Below are 22,076 nucleotides of genomic sequence, written 5' to 3' on the forward strand. Positions count from 1 at the left end.
TATATGTTGTTCATGTTAGTTTATTTCATTTTATGACAAAAGGATGTTTCATTATATTCATTATGACAGATTTTTTTTTAAAAAAATTATTTACCAGTTAACGCACATTTATGTTATTTCCAAGTTTGGGTGATTATGAATAATATTACTGGGATCATTGTTTGCAAATCTGAGTAGATACTTAAAAGGAGAATTACTGGGTAATTTTATATTTAAGATTGTGAGAAATTGCCAGGATTTTCCATTATTTTTGTTTTCATTCCATTAATTTTCCACATTCTCATCAATACTTAGTATTATCTTTATTTTATTTTTCTAAATTAGAACAATCCTAATAGTGAAGTGGAATCTCTTATGGTTGTAATTGGCATTTCCTTTGTGATTAATGGCATTGAATACCATTTCAGCTTGCCTTACTAGCAATTTGAATATCATCTTTGGTGAAATATCTGCTTAGATCTATTGCCCATTCTTTGGGTTATTTTTCCTCTTAATGAGTTGTAAGCATTTGTAAATTCTGGATATAAGTTATTTTAAAGTACAAAAGTTTTAAATTTTGAAGTTGTTCCTAATCCAAGATTTTAAATATATCCTCTTATATTTTCTTCTAAAAGTTGTTTACCTTGAGGTGAGGGCTTATAGTTTGTCTTTTTTTTTTAAATGTAGGATACCTAATTTTAAAATATATTAATTCATTTAAAATAATAGTAATAGATTATCTGGTTACATAAATAATATATTCTTTATGAAAATCAATTTTCAAGGAATTGATTATTGAGAAGAGTGGTGATGTTTTACATTATTTGTATTTTATTTACTATTTGGCTTTAAACGAAGATGAGTTATCATATTTCCTTCTGCATTCATTCAGTCTGTTGGAATATCACATCATGTAGCTTCTAGAAAACTATATACTTGTAAGAGAATATGAGTGAAGTAGTCGAATAATGCCTTAGTATTACTAAATGAAAATAGTTTTAATCTCATGGATCCCACTGAAATTGTTTCCTAGGGTGTTTTTTGTTTGTTTGTTTGTGGTGGGCGGGGTACCTGGGATCTAACTCTGGGGCACTCGCCACTGAGCCACCTCCCCAGCCCTATTTTGTACTTTATGTAGAGACAGAGTCTCACTGAGTTCTTAGCCCCTTGCTTTTGCTGAGGCTGGCTTTAAACTTGTGATCCTCTTGTCTTAGCCTCCTTGGCCACTGGGATTATAGGCATGCACCACTGGCTCCTTTGGATGACAAGTGGAGAACAGCTGGTAGAAGAGTCTCTTAATTGATTTTTACTTTAAAATCACTTAGAATTTTAATTTAGATAATGTCATTTCTTGGCATTTCATTTAATTGTTTAATTTGTTTTATTATCTTATAAAGCTTTAGAATATTTTCTAAAATTTTCAAGAATGTAACATTTTAGAATTACTGTGAGGAATTTTGTAGACCAGAAATTAGCAAACTGTGGTTTATGAACCAACTCCAGCCTGATCGTTTTTTTAAATAAAGGAAGTCTTATTAGCACATAGCCACGTTCATTTGTTTGAATATTGTGTATGGCTGCTTTTACTCTATAGAGCTGAAGAGTTGTGACAGAAACCATATGGCCTGCAAGCCTTAAAATATTTACCATCTGGATGGGAAAAGGGAAGTATGGTGAAATGAATCTCACCTAACTTTCCAGGGTACATGTATGAATATACCAAAGTGAATCTATCCTTCATGTGTATATTTGCAAGGCACTAATTAAAAACAAACAAACAAAGAAATAACAACAAAAAGGAAAACCCAAACTTTTAAATAGATAGCAGGAAAATCAGTAGAGTAGAAGAAAGGGAAAAAGGAAATAGTACTGAATTAGAGCAAATTATATTCCATCCTTATATAATTATTTAAAAATGAACCCTAATATGATGTATAATTAAAAGGATCTAAAAAAATAAATAAAATATTTATCATCTGACCCCGTCAGTAAAATTTGTTTTGTTTTTTGGTTGTCCTTGTGGTTTGAACCAAGGGCTTGCACATGGTAGGCAAGTACTCTATTACTGAACAACATGTCCAGATTTTTAAAAATTCTATTTTGAGACATGCTTGCTAAATTGTCCAGGTTGGCCCCAAACTTGAGATCTTCGTACCTTAGTCACCTGAGTCTCTGGGATTATAGACATGTTAACCTTATGTGTCAATTTATATTAAATAACATGCTTCGGCAGCAGGATTAAATGTAGTTTTCTAATTAATAGCACCACTAGTTAGCTTTATAGTTAATAAGAAAAGATTGAATGTGATAACATTTTGAGAAGTTAGGTTTTGTCTTATTGACTGATACTATTTATATTTTCTTAATTATTTTTCAAAGGATGTTTTCTTTGTAGACAAAAAATTCCTTATTGAGGAGAAGAACAAAGTATGAACTATTTTTATACATTAAGTTAAAACATTTTTTGGAGTGCTTTTTCCCAATAAGGAGGTGTCAAGTTTGATTTTAAATGTTCCAATCTGTGCTATTTCAGGATGATCTTGAAGACCTTATAATTAATTGGGATGAGAGCAAAAGCATTGGTGATATCTTTCTTAAATATGTAAGTAGTTTCTTCCTTTTAAAAAATTTTCAGATTGAAGTATTATCAGGAACTGGCAAAGAGGGAAATTTACTTTTTGAAATGTGAGATGTTTTAAAATTGACATGATTATGTTTATTAAATATATCGGAATTTTTCTTGACTTCTAACATGTTTTCTATGTATGACTTAACACATGATCATTGTTAGAACCCTACTTGTGGCACTGCACTAGATTTTACTTTATGTTATTTGCTCTTTCTAATGGTCACAGATTCATGAGTTTTTGAAAATGTTAAATTTTTATTGTTTTTTTCTTAGTTGGTGTCACTTTTGTTTGTCATTATGTTTATTTCTGTTTAAAGGTTTCTAATGAATTGCTTCTTTATTAGAGTAAGAACTCCCTAGGTTGCTTATAAAATTAAAATAATTTTGGTGAGGTGCTGTGAATAGGATTTACTGTATAATTTTTTTAAAAAATTTCTTTGAATAGGAATTACAAGTCAGTGCCTTGAGTACTGGCACATGTACTTCTGTTTTCTAAGGACTCTCTTTAACTTCTTCCTTAGCATATAGTCTCTTAAAAGTTCTTTTTAAAATTTTTTTTAGTTGCAGTTGGACACAATACCTTTATTTTATTTATTTATTTTTATGTGGTGCTGAGGGTCGAACCCAGTGCCTCCTGCATGCTAGGTGAGCACTCCAGTGCTGAGCCACAACCCCAGCCCCTCTTAGAAGTTTTTTTCCTGGTTGATTAAGAATCCACATATGCAAATCATTACCATGTATCTTTTTTGATACCTACTTGTCTCAGGATAGTTTTCCTTTTCTCATTTGCATTTTTGGGTAATATAGTTGGTATTTTAATGGTGTTTTGGAATCTTCTATAAATAATATAGCATGCTTTTAGATTTTCTGTAGATCAATTCTATTTTTTCATATATTCTAAAAATTTGTTAAGTTTTAAAGTTTTCTTTGTTATATTTGTGTAAGTATGATAAGATTTAATATACTTTTGCTTCTGTTTGGTTTTCAATTTTCTAAAATTACAAGTTAATGTACTTTGTTTAGCAATTAACTCTCTTTACTGGGAAGTTTAGAAGATGAATTTCTGTATTTAATTTGTGAAGAAACTTACTTGAAGAAACTTACTTTAAACACTTTCCCTTTACATTCAAGATGTCAGACTGTGACTGGATTATTTGACCTTAAGTTTCATTGTCTAAAAGTGATATGCATAACAAATTAATGATTCTTTTCCATTGTTCCTAGTCAAAAGATTTGGTAAAAACCTACCCTCCCTTTGTAAACTTCTTTGAAATGAGCAAGGATACTATTATTAAATGTGAAAAACAGAAACCCAGATTTCATGCATTTCTCAAGGTAATTTTTATATCTTTCAAATAAAAATCAGAATCATTTCTGAAGGAATTCATTAAATTATAATTTAAGTAAAATTACCTACATATAAGAGCACTCTAATATTGTCTGTTAATTTTAGTTGTCCGTATAAGTGACAAATATTTTTTGTTTCAGAAGATTTGATATATTAAGTAGTAGAGCACAAAAGGCAGATGAGCAAATGAGGATGTTATATATGGCTATTTAAAAAGAAAAAAATTATACTTGTTTTAACTCTCAAAATACCTAGCAATTTTCCAGTGAGACATCATTTTGCCTTTAATGGTTGCCTTTCCTCACCTGTGCCTTATATGTTTATCTAATGTACCAGCATACTTAATATTTTAAAACTTTTTTTTGGTTTAAAATGTAGATGTAAGAGAAAATTAAGATGGGATATATAGAGGATTATAGAAGAACTCACTTCCTTAAAATATGTTAACCTTTGATGGCCAAGAGGAAATTTCAGTTCCTGGAAGATTATTATCCACAGTGATTTTCCAGAGATCCCATGTCTTCTCCATTAGTTCTTATCTGGGACAATTATGATCAGATCTAATCTAATAAATGTAAGATGTCTAATCGTTGAAGAAAACTTAATGAATAAATTAATTCCTTTCAGATAAATCAAGCTAAACCAGAATGTGGACGGCAAAGCCTTGTTGAACTTCTCATTCGACCAGTACAGAGGTTACCCAGTGTTGCATTACTTTTAAATGGTACTTGTCTGGACTGTTTTCAGATTACTTCATGTATTTTCATGGAACTGACTTTTCTAAAACAGTTGAAATTCTTCTTTTCAGATTTTCTTATACTTGAGAATTGAAGTTTATATATCTTTTATATAGAAAGCATCTTTATGGATAACTTTAAAAAGCACTTGCAAATATTAGGAAGATACTATATCTCAGGAGCTCACAGGCTAGCAAGGAAGACAGATAAATGTATAATCATAATAAATGACAGGAAAGGATAACAATAGAGAAAAAACAAAACAAAAAAATTACAGATGCTATAAAAATTAAGTTTAGTACCTGAAATACTTTATTTGTTCTGAAATTACTTATGTTGACTAATATTTTATCCTTTTTCTTTCCACTTAAAAATCTTCTTGTATTTCATGGTGTGTCACTAATTCAAAATCAATTTATATTTAAGTACCACAAAATTCACCCACAAAATTAAAAGGCAAGGGATGATACATATGTCCCAAATTTTTAGTTAAATTTCTTATGTTTGGTCTTATACTTTCTTATTTTTCCTTATATTGTTCAAAGCTGTATCTATTTATTTTAGAACTATAGATATCAGTAGAAGAAAGTTGGACATCAAAGATTTTTTATGAATAAATTTTACCTTTGGTTAAAAAAAAGTATGTATATGAATGTGGGTGGGAGTGTGTATACATATATATATTTTATTCTTCTACATTCAGCAGACTAAAGTAGTGAGTAGTTTTAAGACAGTGCCAGTTTTTATTACTTTTTTGGTTTTATTTTTTATTTTTTGGGCTTATAAATTTTTTTCCCATTTTTAATTGATATGTTATAGTTGTACATAATGGTGGGATTTGTTATTATATAATCATACATGTATACAATATAACAGTACAATTTGGCTAATATCATTCCCCAGTATTTCCCTTTTATTACATTAAAAAAATTAAAGTGTAAGGCTAAATTACAAACAAAAAATTTGCAATAAAGAATTTTGATTCCTAAGTTTATAGTAATATGTACAGCAGAGAAGGAGGCTGACTTTTGTGACTGTTTAATCTGTGTTTTTTTCTGTAAAATGTTTTGGTTAGTAAGAGGTAAAGTACTAATTGTAAAAAGTTGATTTTTGTTTTCATTGTGATTATCTAATGTATTTGAGAATTACCAGCTTATAAAATCCCCCCCTCTTTAAAACCTATCCTGTTTTACAAATTATAATGTCAGTATATAAACAAACCTTCAAGTTTCTCAAGCTGTGATTTTTTTCCCAATTTGCATATCTCAATTTTATTGCATTAAGTACTTGTAGAAATTTATCAAATGTTGTCATGACTAAAATGAATGTGATCTGTAAGCCTTTTGTCTTATTAGTCCACATAAAAGATTGGGTGGACATGGTATGAGATTGAACATAGATGTGGTAAGAATGTGCCAAGGATGGCACAAGGAACACAATAAGCAACCTGGATAAAAAAGAGTCAATGTGTATGAACTTCTACTAGGAGTCCCCAAGTATTACTAGAAGAGAAGTATGAACTTCTACTACTAGTCCCCAAGTGTTACTAGAAGGGAATTGAGACAGTTCAATAAGAAAATCAGTGTGACATTTTCTAAAAATTTAGTCAATAAAAAAGTATGGATACCTGATTGTGAAGTGTAAAAGAAAAAGCTTGTTAAGGAATATTGCTTAAACCTTTTTTTTTTTTTTTTTTAAGTGAAGGGTAGATGTTATTTTTTAAAACAATCAGGCTATATCAAGATTGACCACATTTTTAAGTCTTGGATCGGAAACCATTGAATTTTTTAAAATTATGAAACAGCCATTTTATTTTTATAGATCTTAAGAAGCATACAGCTGATGAAAATCCTGACAAAAGCACTTTAGAAAAAGCTATTGGATCACTTAAAGAAGTAATGACGTAAGTGCATTGTTTTAGTTTTTTATTCTTTAGATTTAGAATGGAATTGATATGCTAGTCATAAATAGAAGAGTATCAATAGCAACTTTTTATAAAATAATATCTAACTTATTGTTATTATTTTTTGGTACCAAGGATTTGAACTCAGGGGTACTTGGCCACTGAGCCACATCCCCAGCCCTATTTTGTATTTTATTTAGAGACAGGGTCTCACTGAATTACTTAGCATCTTTTTCTGAGGCTGTCTTTGAACTCGTGATCCTCCTGCCTCAGCCTCCCAAGCCCTGGGATAAATTATTTCTTAATAGTGTAGCTGCACATTAAAATGACAAGAGGCTGAGGATGTAGCCTAGGATAGAGTGCTTGTCTAGCATGTGCCAAGGCCCTGGGTTCAACCCTGAGAACTGCAAAAAGAAAAAAAAAATTAAAAAAATAAAAAGATGAGGCAAATACATTTATTAATCAAAACATTTGTTTCTGAAATTAAACTATTATGTGTAGACAGATTAACGGTTTAGAAACTTAAAAATGTTATAAATGCTCAAATAGACATTTTCTTCAGTTATGTTATAGCATGTTGTTGTTTTCTTACTAATGTGAACTACCCAAATGTTAACAGAAGTTTGACCAGGTAAATTAAAACAAAACAAAACAAAAGGTTTATAATATTTCTATATTCTTTCTTTCTTACCTAGAATTTTATGAAATTAAATTGCTAGTACCATATTGATTAGAGATGTATTACAAGTCCAAACTCAATGAAATTGACTTGAGAGGCTTGATCCTTAAACTGAGGCTGTTGACTATAGGTCTAATTTGGAAAACAGGTCTGATGAGAAATGATCTTTTCTATTAGGATTTAGTGGAAGATTCTTGCCATTACCTGTTTTACCTCGTGAAATTCACTTAAACTCTTTGAACTTTATACATGAATGTATTTAATATATTTGATTGAATGATTCCTGTGACTGCATGAGGTTCTTATCTATGACATCATTTATTAGAATATTTGCAAAGGAGGGTTGGGGATATACCTCAGTGGTAGGATGCCTGTTTAGCATGCATGAGACCCTGGGTTAATCTCTAGTACTGAAACGGAAAGAAGGTAAAGAAAAAAGAAAGAAAAGAAAGAAACACTTGCAAAGGAGCTCTTAGAAAGAAACTTTACTAGCTTTAGAGAGAAAATCCAGTTGGAACTCTTTATTATTCACTTATGTGAGAGATTAATCATCAAATTAGCTAATACCAGCTTCTGTTGCTGCTGAAAGGGTTATGGAGTTACATTTTTTATTTTATTTTTTTCCTTGTGGTGTTTTTAATGTTTTCACCTGCCAGGCTTTATACATTTTTGGGTTTTATTTTTAATTTTTTTCCTACTTTTGATTTGTTTTCCTGAAATCAGGATAACACTTTTGAGGCTATGATGATGATAATTCCCTTTTTCTCAACAAATTTAAAACAATGTACTATTATTTGCTTTGGTCTTTTCAATAAGCTTCATGAAATGGGCAATTACTTTTTATTTATTTTTATAAAAGAGAAAAGCTGTGAGGTTGTTACTTGCCCAGTTTGCCTGTTTAATGTGTAGAATACTCTATTAACTTATGCTATTTGTTATTTATGTATAATATATTTTGGCAAACTGTAAAGAAATAAGTTACTATTAATAATAGGTATTGTAGTATTGAGTAAACCAATCATTTGTCTAGTGGCCTCCTTTACAATAGTGTTAAGGTGATTGTTAACAGATAAACTGAATCCATAAGACAAATAATTAAAGATTTCTTTTCCTTTTAACATTTTTTTGAGCTTCCTGAGAATTTATGAATATTTTCAATGTATTCTTAAGTGCCTTGCTCATAGGTTTTCAATTAATGTTGAATTATAGGAGGTATTTTAGTGTTGATTTGTAATGTTGATTTATAAACCTATTGGAATTTGACTAGATTTAGATTCTTGAACATCTAGTCTAACATGTAAATGCTTATTATGATTTATTGAAACCACCATAATCTGTCAGGTTAAGCAAATAACGAGTCAGCACAATTCACTAATCCTTGCCATTTAAGTAAGCCCAAAACACTTGCTAAAATTCAGTTCTGACAACATTAGTAACATATGCTTTGCTTATAATAGATTTTGTGAGAGAATGTGTGTGTGTGTGTGTGTGTGTGTGTGTGTGTGTGTGTGTGTGTGCGTGTGCGTGCGCGCGAGTGCGCACCGTTGCTGGAAGTACTGCAATACCAGGTCTATGCGTGGAGTGGATGGAACAAGCTACTATTCCATCTCCCTGCTCCAAAAATCCATTTAATATATTGTCCTCGGATGAGGACGTATCAGGTATTAAACTGATAAGAACAGATACTACATTTGATTTTAGCCAAAAGGCCAAGAAGTGATTATTATGAATAGATTTTGTTATAAGTTTCTAATAACTTCAGTATGCTTTTTCGCCCCTCAAATTATATGTTTAAAATGTAGTTTGATTAATTTTGGCATACATACACTCCTATGAAACCATCACCACAATTCAGGAAATTTTCTATCACCCCCTAAATTTACTCATGCTCCTTGGTAATAGATGCCTTGGTAGTGGTTCCACTTCTTTTGCCTCTGCCTATCTCATATATTCCAAGGCAACCATTACTCTTCTCTCTCTTCCTATAATACAGATTTTCCAGGATTTTATCTAAACCAACTCACATGGTTTATTCTCTTTTGCATGTTTTTCCCTCTCAGTATAAGTATCTTGAGATTCGTATTTATTCTTTTTTATTATTTATTTTATTTTTTAAAATACATGATAGCTGAATGTATTACAATTCTTATTACACATATAGAGCACAATTTTTCATATCTTTGTATAAAATATGTTCATGCCAATTCATGTCTTTATACATGTACTTTTTTTTTGCATTACAATTCTTATTACACGTATATACCACAATTTTTCATATCTCTGTTTGTATATAAAGTAGGTGGACACCTAATTCGTGTCTTTATACATGTACTTTGGATAATGATGTCCATCACATTCCACCATCCTTGCTAATCCCCTGCCTCCTCTCTTTTTGTCCCTCCCCTCTTCCCTATCTAGAATTCATCTGTTCGTCCCATGTTCCCCCTCCCTACTCCACTATGAGTCAGCCTCCTTACATCAGAGAAAACATTGGGCATTTGTTTTTTTGGGATTGGATAACTTCACTTAGCATTATCTTCTCCGATGCCATCCATTTACCTGCAAATTGTCTTTTATTGTTGAGTAAAATTCCATTGTGTATATATGCCACATTTTTTTTTATCCATTCATCCTCTGAAGGGCATCTAGGTTGGCTCCACAGTTTAGCTATTGTGAATTATGCTTCTATAAGCATTGATATGGCTGTGTCCCTGTAGTACGCTGTTTTTAAATCCTTTGGGTATAGTCCAAGGAGAGGGATAGCTGAGTCAAATGGTGGTTTCATTCCCAGACTTCGAAGGAATGTCCACACTGCTTTCCATGGACCAATTTGCAGTCCCACCAGCAATGTATGAGTGTACCTTTTTACTCACATCCTTACCAACACTTATTGTTGTTTGTCTTCATAATAGCTGACATTCTGACTGGAGTGAGATGATATCTTAGAGTAGTTTTGATTTGCATTTCTCTGATTGCTAGAGTTGATGAGCATTTTGTCATATATTTGTTGATTGATTGTATATTCTCTTCTGAGAAGTGTCTGTTCAGGTCCTTGGCCCATTTGTTGATTGGGTTATTTGTGTTTTCGGTGCTTAGCTTTTTGAGTTCTTTCTATACCATAGAGATTAGTGCTCTGTCTGATATGTGAAGAGTAAAGATTTGCTCCCAGGATATAGGCTCTCTGTTCACCTCACAGATTGTTTCTTTTGATGAGAAAAAACTTTTTAGTTTGATTCCATCCTATTTATTGATTCTTGGTTTTAATTCTTGCACTATAGGAGTCTTATTAAGGAAGTTGAGGCCTAATCCCACATGATGAAGATTAGGGCCTACTTTTTCTTCGATTAGACGCAGAGTCTCTGGTTTAATTCCTAGGTCCTTGATTCATTTTGAGTTAAGTTTTGTGCATGGTGAGAGTTAGGGGTTTAATTTCATTTTGTTACATATGGATTTCCAGTTTTCCCAGCACCATTTGTTGAAAATGCTGTCTTTTCTCCAGTGCGTGTTTTTGACACCTTTGTCTAATATAAGATAATTGTAATTTTGTGGGTTAGTTTCTTCATCCTCTATTTTGTACCATTGGTCTACCAGTGTGTTTTGGTTCTAATACCTGCTGTTTTTGTTATTATTGCTCTGTAGTATAGTTTAAGGTCTGGTATAGCGATGCCACCTGCTTCACTCCTCCGGCTAAGGATTGCTTTAGCTATTCTAGGTCTCTTATTTTTCCAGATGATTTCATGAGTGCTTTTTCTATTTCTATGAGGAATGCTATTGGGATTTTGATCGGAATTGCATTAAATCTGTATAGTGCTTTTGGTAGTATGGTCATTTTGATAATATTAATTCTGCCTATCCCAGAGCAAGGTAGATCCTTCCATCTTCTAAGGTCTTCTTTGATTTCTCTCTTTAGGGTTCTGTAGTTTTCATTGTATAGATCTTTCACCTCTTTTGTTAAGTTGATTCCCAAGTATCTTATTTTTATTTTTATTTTTTTTTTTGAGGTTATTGTGAATGGGGTAGTTTTCTTCATTTCCTTCTCAGGGGCTTTGTCACTGGTATACATAAATGCCTTTAATTTAATGGGTGTTGATTTTATATCCTGCTACTTTGCTGAATTCATTTACTAGTTCTAGAAGTCTTCTGGTGGAGTTTTTTGGGTCTTCTAGGAATAGAATTATATTGTCAGCAAATAGTGCTAATTTAAGTTCTTCTTTCCTATACATATCCCTTTGATTTCTTTCATCTGTCTAATTGCTCTGGCCAGTGTTTCAAGAACTATGTTGAATGGAAGTGGTGTAAGAGGGCATCCTGTCTTGTTCCAGTTTTTAGAGGGAATGTCTTCCAATTTTTCTCTGTCTAGAATGATGTTGACCTGAGGCTTAGTGTAGATAGCCTTTACAATGTTGAGATATGTTCCTGTTATCCCTAGTTTTTCTAGTGTTTTGAACATAAAGGGGTGCTGTATTTTGTCAAATGCTTTTTCTGCATCTATTGAGATAATCATATGATTCTTATGTTTAAGTCAACCGATGTGATGAATTACATTTATTGATTTCCATATGTTGAACCGACCTTGCATCCCTGGGATGAATCCCACTTGATCATGGTGCACAATCTTTTTGATCACCTGTGAACAAATTGTTGTTATTAAAACATTTACAGTTTAGTCTCAATGTCCAGAAATGTTGGACTCAATTATTATTTAAAATATAATCAGTAGTTTCATAAAAAGTTTACAGTTTCTGGCGGTGGACAATGAACTGGGGCTCATGTGTAGGACGGTATGTTGAGGGGAGAAGATGTCAGGGTATATAGTTAATATATCTTAGGAAATGTGAAGGAGAAATCTAGTGAAGAGGATTTGTAGCAGGAGAATAGATTGGAGGTAATTTGGGGTAGACAATTATGAGGGAGGACAGTAGAGTACATAAAACAGACACACATGTTTTTAGAAAAATACAAGATGTTAAGATAGTATAATATGGAGGGTGAAGGAAGAAGAAAGAAAAAAGGGAAAGAAAGAAAGAAAAAAAAGGAAAAAAGAAAAAAAGAAGAAAGAGCTTATTATATTATTCAGGTGACTCAGTCCTCAAAGTCCTATTTCATGCAGAGTTCTTCGTTTTACATATGTTGGGGATGTGAGGACCAGATGATAGAAGGGTAGAAGAGAAAGAAGAGGAGAAAAAAATACTCTCAGAGATCTGTTTCTTTCTCTTATCCAGTAGGTGGGGTTGTCTCATCCAGTAGGTGTCTAGGTAACCAGGGTTTGAAGACTGGACCTGGTGTGGAGCATCTGGAAGTTGGGAGTACCGCCCACCAGTCCCAGCCGGGAAAGAGTGCCTCATGGGTCTTTTTTTTTTGTGACCACTTGTCTGACTTGAGCCCCGGGTATCGTCTCCCTCTCTTGCCTGGAAATTTCCAGGATCCTGGTCTCTCTGTTATGCTCTAGACTTTAGTCTCCTCCCCTCTCTTACTTATCAGGTCCCAACTGCAGGACCTCTCATCCCTAGGCTCACACTAGGTAGGCGGTGCCCTGTTTGCATTGCGCTCCTGTCCAACTGAGAGTTGTTCTTGTATTGGGTGGTCACTGTGCCAAGTTAACACCATTGGGAAGGGGAGAGGAATTGAAAATCAATGCTCAAATGGCCATCTGATTTGATAGCCATGCCCACCACAAAATGGCAGAGGAAGGGTTTTCCAAGATGGAGTGTCTAGTGATGTTGGGGGAGCTGGGCGATGGCCTTGTGCTGTGGATAAGTAGCAGCCGAGTGGCCTGTGCAGGAGCCGCGTGTAGTCTGGAGTTCTGCAAAGGTACTGATAGTACTTATTCTTATATCAGTAGTTCGTTCACTTTTATTATTTTCATTGTAAGAATATACCACTATCCTTTCTTGTGTTGATGGACATTTTATTATTTCTAGTTACTGGCTATTAAAAATAAATATATGAATATATGTGAACAAGTCTTTTTATGCATATATGCTTTTTTGGATAAATTGGTAGGAGTAGGAGTGGACAGATCAGTTAATTTATGTATGCATAATATTTTAAAGAAACTGTCAGACTCTCCAAAATGATTGTACTTTTACATTCCTGCTGTGTCTCTATGTCCTTGCTAACCCTCATTTTGATCAGTCATTTTAATTTGTGGCATTCGAATAGATATACAGTGGTTATCTCATTATAGTTTTGATTTGGATTTTCGTAGTTACAAATGATGTTGAACATTGTTTTATGTGTTTATTTGCTATAAGATTATCTTCTTTGGTGATATGTACCTTGAAATTTTTTGTTTACTCTCTTTTCATATGAGTCGTGTTCTTTTTTGTGGTGTTAGGTATTGAACCCAGGGCTATGTGCATGCAAGGGAAGTATTCTACCAACTGAGCTATATCCTAAGCCTCCAGGTTGTGTTCTTATAATTAAGTTTTGAGACTTCTTTATAGAGTATTTTCTGATTAAAAAGTTTTTATTAGATGTGTAATTTGCAGTTTTTTCTTATCTGTATCTTGTTTTTTCTTTTAATGTTTTTCTTTCAAAAAAGAGATCTAGATTTTGAAGTATAATTTATTAATTTTTTCCTAGATGATACTTTCATATTATCTAAGAAAATCTTTGTCTAACCCAAGGCTACAAGAATGTTCTCCTGTTCAAGGAGATTTTCAGTTTTGGTCTTTCCATAAAAATCATTTAGGTCTTGCTCAACACACGACTAAACCAGTAAGGGTCACTCCAGGTGAACTGGGATGGCACGAAATAATGACACACAGAGAAATACCTTTTTTGGGGGGGTTTTGTGATGGCTCCTCTGACCTAGCTCCCACAAAGGAGACAAGGCAGGCAAGAGAACTCTTTTATTGGGAAGAAACCATTTAAATGAGGCAAGGGGGGTTCAGTTTTCAGGGGGTTGAGTCTAGCTTCCTGATGTCTTGCTGTCAACAGATTGACTGACAACTTGGAAGGCCATGCCCATCCTGTGTATTGTGTGGGGATCATAGGCAGAGCTAGCTAAAAGGACACATACATCACCAGCCCAAATAGAGAGGCAGCGTCAGTCTAGTTCACTTTGTGTGCTCAGTGCTCATAGTTCACACACTGTGACACAGCCCATGGCTGGCTTGCCACATACGTAGCTCCTGTCCAGAGCAGCTCCAGACAAAGTCCATGATGCATTTTGAGGTAATTTTTTTATTTGAGGCAAGGTATGGATCAAAGTTTATTCATTTTTTATAAATATGGAAATCTTTTCTAGCACTATTTTGAAAAGAATATCCTTTATCCAGTGAATTGCTTTTGTACCTGAAATGTAAGGCTTATTTATTTTTTGGATTCTCAGTTCACTGATTTATAGATCCATCCTTATACCAGTTTCACAGAGTTTTGATTACTGTGTTAAAGAGTTTGAAATTGGGAAGTGTGAATCCCATTTTCTTTGTTCTTTATTCTCAGGATTATTTTTGCTATTCAGGTCCCCTTGAATTTACATATTTTTTCCCTTATTTATTTATTTATTTATTTATTTATTTATTTATTTAACATATGGTTTTTAGGACCATCTTGATAGTTTCTGAAAAACAATAATATTTTAAAAACAGTGGCAAATTTGAATATGATTTTATTGATTCTATAGATCAATTTGGGGTATATGGTTATTTTAGCAATATTAAGTGATCTGTGAGATTTATTTCCATATATTTTTAGTTCTTTAATTTCTTTTATTTTAAAATATTTTTCTTAGTTGTTGATGGACCCTTTCTCCCTTTTAAATTTATTTATAAATAGTGCTTAGAATCACACCCAGTGCCTCATACATGCTAGACAAGCACTCTCCACTAAGCCACAACCCCCAGCCTTAGTTCTTTAATTTCTTTTAACTGTGTTTTGTAGTTTCAGGGTATAAGTTCTTCATTTCTTTTGTTAAACTTATTCTAAGCATTTTATTCTTTTTGTTACATTGCAAATGGAATGGCTTTCTTAATTTAATTTTTGAATTGTTCATGGATGTTATATAGAAATGCATTTGCTTTATATTCTGCAATTTTGCTTTCCTTGCTTTTTATAGTAATTTTTTACTGAATTTTTAAGTTTTTCTGTAAATAAGTACCATGTCATCTACAAACCTGATTTCAGGAGGAAAACATTCATTTTTTCGCTGTTATGTATGATGGGGGTTTTCATATATCTGTTTTCTAAAAATTTTTTTTTAGTTGGTATGGGCCTTTATTTATATGTGTTGATGAGAATCGAACCCAGTCTCTCAAACATTCTAGGCAAGTGCTCCATCACAGAGCCAGAACCCCAGCCCTCATAGATAGCTTTTATTAGCTTGCAGAAGTTCTTACCTATTTGTAGTTTGTTGAATGTTTATTTTATGAGAGGGTGTTAATTTGTCAAATACTTTTGTCTTTGAGGCGGTCATTTGATTTTTGTCCTTTGTTCTATCAAAAATGTTGCATTTTCTGTTTCTTCTTGAGTCAGTTTCTGTGGTTTGTGTCTTTCTAAAAATTTGCCCTTTACATCTATGTGATCGAATTTGTTTTGAAGTAGTTGTTCATAGAGTTCTATATGATTTTATTTCTATAACATTAGTAATGATGTCTAGACTTTATTATTGCTGATTTTACTAATTTGAGTCTTATTTTTCTCTTGGCTAGTATAGCTAAAAGTGTCAATTTTGTTGATCTTTTCAAGTTTTTTATTTTATGTTTTCATTAATTTTCACTCTAATCTTACTATGACTTTCCTTCTTTTTGCATTAGGTTGTTCTTCCTCCACCCACTCTTATGGTAGAAGGTTATGTTACTGATTTAAGTATCTTGAGAACCTTTGTTTCTTTATATTTTGACTGGCTTTTTAGTTGTTTCAGGCAGAATGATAAATATATTCTCTGATATTCCATTTTGTCTGTAAACAGTGATTTTAAGATTATTTCAAGAAATAATTAGCATATGACCTGGGAATGACTTGCATGAAGCCTTAACTGAATTTATATTTAGAATTCAAAATTTTGTTTAATCCAAATATTTGTACATTTAATTTTTTAAATAAAATGTATAACGAATATAAAGATATATGCTAGGAAAATATACTTTTTAAAAAGATTCTATGAAATAAATTAGTAGTGTATTTTAAGAAAATATTTAAACTGATTTTAGTCACCAAAATCAAGACAGACTGATATGAATTTTTTGTGACATGAGATGTATTCATATTCTGATATTGTATTCTGTTTTTCAAAGCTTTAAAAATAACTTAATTTTTTAGGCATATCAATGAGGATAAGAGAAAAACAGAAGCACAAAAGCAAATTTTTGATGTTGTTTATGAAGTAGATGGATGCCCAGTAAGTATTTTTTGATGATTGTCATTTATTTTCTTCCTTGTTAATAAGTTTTGATATAAGCAACATCATGGCAGCACTTTCATTTAAAATACAGCTTTTAAAAAATTACTTGATACCAATTGATTTCTTAATATTTTTCCATCTGTACAGGCTAATCTTTTATCTTCTCACCGAAGCTTAGTGCAACGAGTCGAAACAATTTCTCTAGGTGAGCACCCCTGTGACAGAGGAGAACAAGTGACTCTTTTCCTCTTCAATGACTGCCTTGAGGTAAAGTTATACACATATAATAACACTGTACACTACTATTGTTTTAAAAAATTATTTAAGATGTATTTATTAACAGGTACTTGCAATTATTGACTTTTTTTGAAAGAAATCAAATTGTAAAATTTTATTACAGATTAAAAATGAAGTTCTCAAAAATCTCAGCATACCTATTTGTAGTTTGTTGAATGTTTAGTTTATGAGAGGGTGTTAAATTTGTCAAATATTTTGTCTTTTGAGGCAGTCATTTGATTTTTGTCCTTTTTGTGACTTCTCTGAATATTTAAAACCAAGCTTCAATTAAAGTATAATTTAGAAGTTTGAAGTAAGCCCAATTTAGTCACTTTTAAAAAAATTGAAACCAGTCATTAGTTTAATGTAATAAAATGTATTTAAGATAAGATCTAATATTAGTAAGTAAAATGAATTTCTATTACTTCAAATTCAAGTCAAAATGAAAACTTAATTATTGCCATACAAATAAATGCCTAGATCAAGAATTTTGGGAACTTCTTGTTTTTATGTATATTTACTCAAGATTCACAAAATAATTCTGAGTTGTTCTTTTTTGAATTTAAGTAGATTTTTTTCAGTAGAGAAAAAGTCAATGTTTTGTTGAAGAGAGAATTTAATAAAAAATATTATTAATTCCTTATGATTCTTTGATTATTCTTTAAATTAATGTTTTTTTGCAGTGAATGAATGTTTAGTATATCAGATAATGTGTAATGATTCCAATACTGAAATTATTTTATATCCAAATTAAGATTTTTCTTCATACTACTCTTTCAGGAAAATTGTTGAATTATTTTTGTGTGTTTTTTAAAAAAAAATTCTTCTTTTTCTCTTGATTCTTTTAATATGCATTTTTATACAACTATACAGTTTAGTGATAGATAAAAGGAGTGCCTTTTCTTCATGTTTAAAGAGAAAAAAATGTTCATTTTGATAAAACAGACATTGATAAGACTTTGCTTTATATTTTTTTAACTGGGTAACTTTCCGTTGCCTTCATCAGAGCAATTGGTGGTTTTCTTTAAAGTCTGTACCCCAACATTTTATCCTTTTCTGCTGTACTCCCCTTGAAGTCCTGCCCTTTTATATCATGTACATTATTATTTAAAGTATAAAATACAGGGAATCATAGAGAACAAGCCATGCATAAAGCAGTTACAAGTGCAATAAAATCTCACCAAAAATTCAATTGTTAAATGCAGAGTTTTGTGATTTTGAAATTAATGAAAAAATATTTTCATTAGATCAGTAACGTTACAAAAGGTATAACACTAACAACATTACAAATACCATACACAATTGACCATATCCTATAGTGAGAAAATCATAAAAATATCATGAGGCATGGCTAATTCTGAACTATATATCTCCTGCATTTTAAGGCATTTTAGGTTTTTCCTGTTCAACTCCCTAGCCCAGCTGACTCTGTTCCAATCCATTTTGAATTTTGCCATCCTGTTCTTGGTGGAGCAAAGACTTAGTTTGTATTCTTTGATCTTAATTTCCTTCACAGTCTTCTGTAGCAGCCTCATTGACGTCCCTTCTACTTCAGTCAAGCCATGGCTCATCCTCTATAAGCTTCCAAGTCCCTAGCCTCTTACTTCCCTGCTAGTGACTTTTCGTTTGACTCCTTTTTAGGTTCTCTGTCTCAGAATCACTTTGATAGAAACTGCTCTATTTGTAAATAACATTAAATTTGAACTTTATAATCCTAAGTAAAGTTTTATTCTTTAATTTGTTTTAGAAAAATAAAACTCTTAGCAAATTTGTAATGAAAATATGCTACTTCCTTAACATGATTAAAAACCTATAGTATTGGGGCTGGGGTTGTGGCTCAGCGGTAGAGTGCTCACCTTGCACGTGCAAAACCCTAGGTTTGATCCTCAGCACCACATACAAAAATAAATAAGTGAAATAAAGGTGTTGTTTCCAACTACAACTAAAAAATAAATTAAAAAAAAACTCTAGTATACATCATACTAGTTAGAAGTAGTGACTGTAGGTAAAAATCTGTTTTTTTCTCTTTGACAGGTAATGGTTTTTACTGAAACAAATTTTGGATTTAAGGATACATTTTCCTTTTGTATATTTTATCTCTTTTTTACCTTAATTTTTTAACATTTGTATCATCAATATTAATACTTGTCATTTCTTTTCTTTTTAAAAATAAACCTTAAAATCATTTAATGATTTTACTTAGCCAAACTTTAACGTATATTCAACTATTACAATGGAAATAATTATTTTAAGAGTCTTTATTGCTTATTTTCAATATACTTATATAAATGAACCTTTAATATTTGATATGTGTACTTCATATGCAATATAAACATGTTTTTCATATTTCTACTTCAATGTGAATATGATATACTGACTAGTTTTGGTTTGCTCATTAGCCCTAACACAAAGTATTACATTTTCAGCTGTACTTCGTTATATTCATGATGATCAATCAAAATCCAAGGAACTTAATCAAAACTCTTTTAGTAAAGTCTGTAAATAATATGTAAGACTTTCATGGAAATGAAACCAAAAAAATGTAGACTTTATAAAATTCATAAAACTTCAGTATATCATGAATCACAAGGTCTTTTCTGATTTTGCTCTTATCTTCTCCAGTGTTACCTTACTTAACTCTTCTTTTTGTGTGAGTACCCGGTTTAGGTAAAATTGTAGCTTAACAAGCATCTTGAATTTATAATTTGCATCATTTGTTTAATATATTGTTTGATTACTTCTTTAATTCCTTTCTCAATAGTATATAGATAATAATGAGAGCAGGAACCATTTGTGTTATTTCCTCTGTTTTTCAATTTGTGCATAGGATCTGAGATATTGTAAATTCTGTTCTTAAACTAAAATTAATGATCTTTTGAACCTAAAAGATCTCAGAGTACCTGTTCTCCTCCAGAACTCACAGCCTTTCATTTCCTTTATCCTTTCATAATATTGCTTCTCACAATGTTTCTTATTCTTTCACATCTCTAGGGTTGTTTTCCACCCACCCTATCCCTTGGCCTATTTTTTCTTGACTTTTGAGCACTCCTTAAATGTAAGCATGTCTGCTACTCAATTGCATGTGTGATTTTGTCACATAGTAATTCTGCTTCTTATCAGATAGTAACTCTGGAATGTCTAATAATCAGATGAGTTGTATATGGATTTGTGTGGTTAGTACTATTTTTTAAGTTTTTGGCCTTGGTTTTTATTCACATTATTGATGATGACTTTTTTATTTTCTATAATCAGATAGCAAGAAAACGGCACAAAGTTATTGGCACTTTTAGGAGTCCTCACGGCCATGCCCGACCTCCAGCTTCCCTTAAGCATATTCACCTAATGCCTCTTTCTCAGATTAAGAAGGTGCTGGACATAAGAGAGACAGAAGGTATGCTCATTGGTTAACTTATGGGCTTGGTAAAAATAGTTTATATTCATAGGAGGTTTAATTTGCTTCTGTATGTTTTCTTTTTGTGTTTTCGTGGTTCTAACAATTTAACCCTAGGTCAATTTACCTATGAGCTACATCCCAGCCTGTTTTTGTTTTGTTTTTGTTTTATTTTGAGGTAGTCTTGCTAAATTGAGAAGGCTGGCCTCCAACTTGAATCTTTTTGTCTTGGCCTCCCAAGTTATAGGTTAAAGGATTATAGGTGTGTGCCAATCCCCTCAAGTATATGTTTGTCTTTTTAACTGATATATTATCTTTCAGTGCAGAGAGTCAGTTTGGTAAAGTAATTGTTCCTGTACCTGTATCCCAACTTCATTTCTAGAAAGAGGTTTGATTTTTTTTTTTTAATGAAAGTACTACTTCAACTTATAGGATATCCTACTTCTAATGGTTATGTGTTAAAATAGTACTAAACTATTTTATTTCCACATTGAAATATTTTTTTTCTAATTTTTTCTTCTTTTTTTAAAAGAAATCACCAGTCTATGCTTCATATCTTACCATCCCCAGTGCCAGTGGCTATGTTTAAGATATGGCTTGGGAATAGATTGTGTGTGAAATAAATATTACCTTAAAGTTATTGGTAGACTTGACATGAGGTCATATATGTGTTAGTCAGCTTTCTGTTACTGTTAAAAAATATTTGATATAGTTAATTTATAGAGTATTTGGCTTGTAGTTATGGAGGTTTCAGTCTATGACTGAAATCCATTAGTATGATCCTATCATGAGAGGCAGCACATTAAGCCAGGAGTGTGTGATGGAATAGTGTTCACCTCATGGCTGGCATGTGAAAAGGGAAGGAGAAAGAGACTGGGGTCCCATAATCTCCTTCAAGGACATGCTACCAATAACCTAAAACCTCCTATTAGGCCCCATCTCTTCAAGTTTTCAGATCTCCCAGTAGTGCCTAGCTGGGGGTGATGCCTTTAATAGATGGACCTTTGGATGATGTTCCATATCTAAGTCATAGGCTTGTATTAAAGAAAGCCTTTTCTCTCAATTTTGGTAGTATTTAGGGAGGGTGCTTGGAAGGCCTGAGATTGTCAAAAATTTTTTTGTGGTGCTAGGGATTGAACCCACACCTTTGTGCATATTAAGCAAGCACTTTACCACTGAGCCACACCCCTAGCCCTAAAACAGTGTTACCTGTTTACTTGTCACATAATAATGTGTTTTTATGCCCATATTTTGGATGTTAGGCATACATTTTTATAATGTAAGCTTTTTCTATTACTGATTCCTCTAACGATAGAAGTTTTGAGTTCATGAGAAATGATTCTTAAAGAAAACTTGAGCAGCAGCTTAAATTCCTGTTTTCATTTAGTTGCCAAACTCTGGACTTATTAAAGGTTATATGGGTCATTTATTTAATTGTCAAGCTCTAAGTTTATTAAGGTTACGAGACATTTATTTAAATAACTTAAATGTTTTTGGGATTTTTATTATGAAAGAGTTCATTGTTTAAAATAGGTTCTGTTTTAGCATCTTGAGCAAAAAACATTTTGTAATGGTTTTAATATTTGGACACATTTATTTGAATGTGATTCAAGTGTTTTTTGTTGTTGTTGTTGTTGTTTGTTTGTTTGTTTGTGGAGCTGGGGATTGAACCCAGGGCCTTTTGCATGCGAGGCAAGCACTCTACCCAGCTATATCCTCAGCCCCAAGTGGATTGCTATTGAATTATTCTTATAATGCCATTTTAATTTGAAACAAATTCTAAAATTC

The 22,076-nt window shown here is 32.1% G+C and overlaps 1 protein-coding gene and 1 non-coding gene across 10 annotated transcripts in view; one reads left to right on the plus strand and one right to left on the minus strand.

The window, feature by feature from the left end:
- Ect2 (epithelial cell transforming 2) overlaps positions 1–22,076 on the plus strand; it is a 90,044-nt gene that overhangs the window by 49,513 nt on the left and 18,455 nt on the right. For all 9 annotated transcript variants that reach the window (XM_040270096.2, XM_040270100.2, XM_040270099.2 and 6 more), the window contains 7 exons: positions 2,513–2,581; positions 3,833–3,943; positions 4,584–4,680; positions 6,515–6,596; positions 16,540–16,618; positions 16,769–16,888; positions 20,150–20,288. In XM_040270096.2, coding sequence (XP_040126030.1) covers positions 2,513–2,581; positions 3,833–3,943; positions 4,584–4,680; positions 6,515–6,596; positions 16,540–16,618; positions 16,769–16,888; positions 20,150–20,288 — 697 coding nt within the window. The remainder of the gene's footprint in view (positions 1–2,512; positions 2,582–3,832; positions 3,944–4,583; positions 4,681–6,514; positions 6,597–16,539; positions 16,619–16,768; positions 16,889–20,149; positions 20,289–22,076) is intronic.
- LOC120884630 (U2 spliceosomal RNA) lies at positions 8,807–8,996 on the minus strand. Its single transcript, XR_005727053.2, has one exon. It is a non-coding gene; the product is annotated as a U2 spliceosomal RNA (small nuclear RNA).

The sequence above is a fragment of the Ictidomys tridecemlineatus genome, chromosome 3, assembly GCF_052094955.1.
Source record: "Ictidomys tridecemlineatus isolate mIctTri1 chromosome 3, mIctTri1.hap1, whole genome shotgun sequence".
In the NCBI taxonomy this organism is placed as follows: Eukaryota; Metazoa; Chordata; class Mammalia; order Rodentia; family Sciuridae; genus Ictidomys; species Ictidomys tridecemlineatus.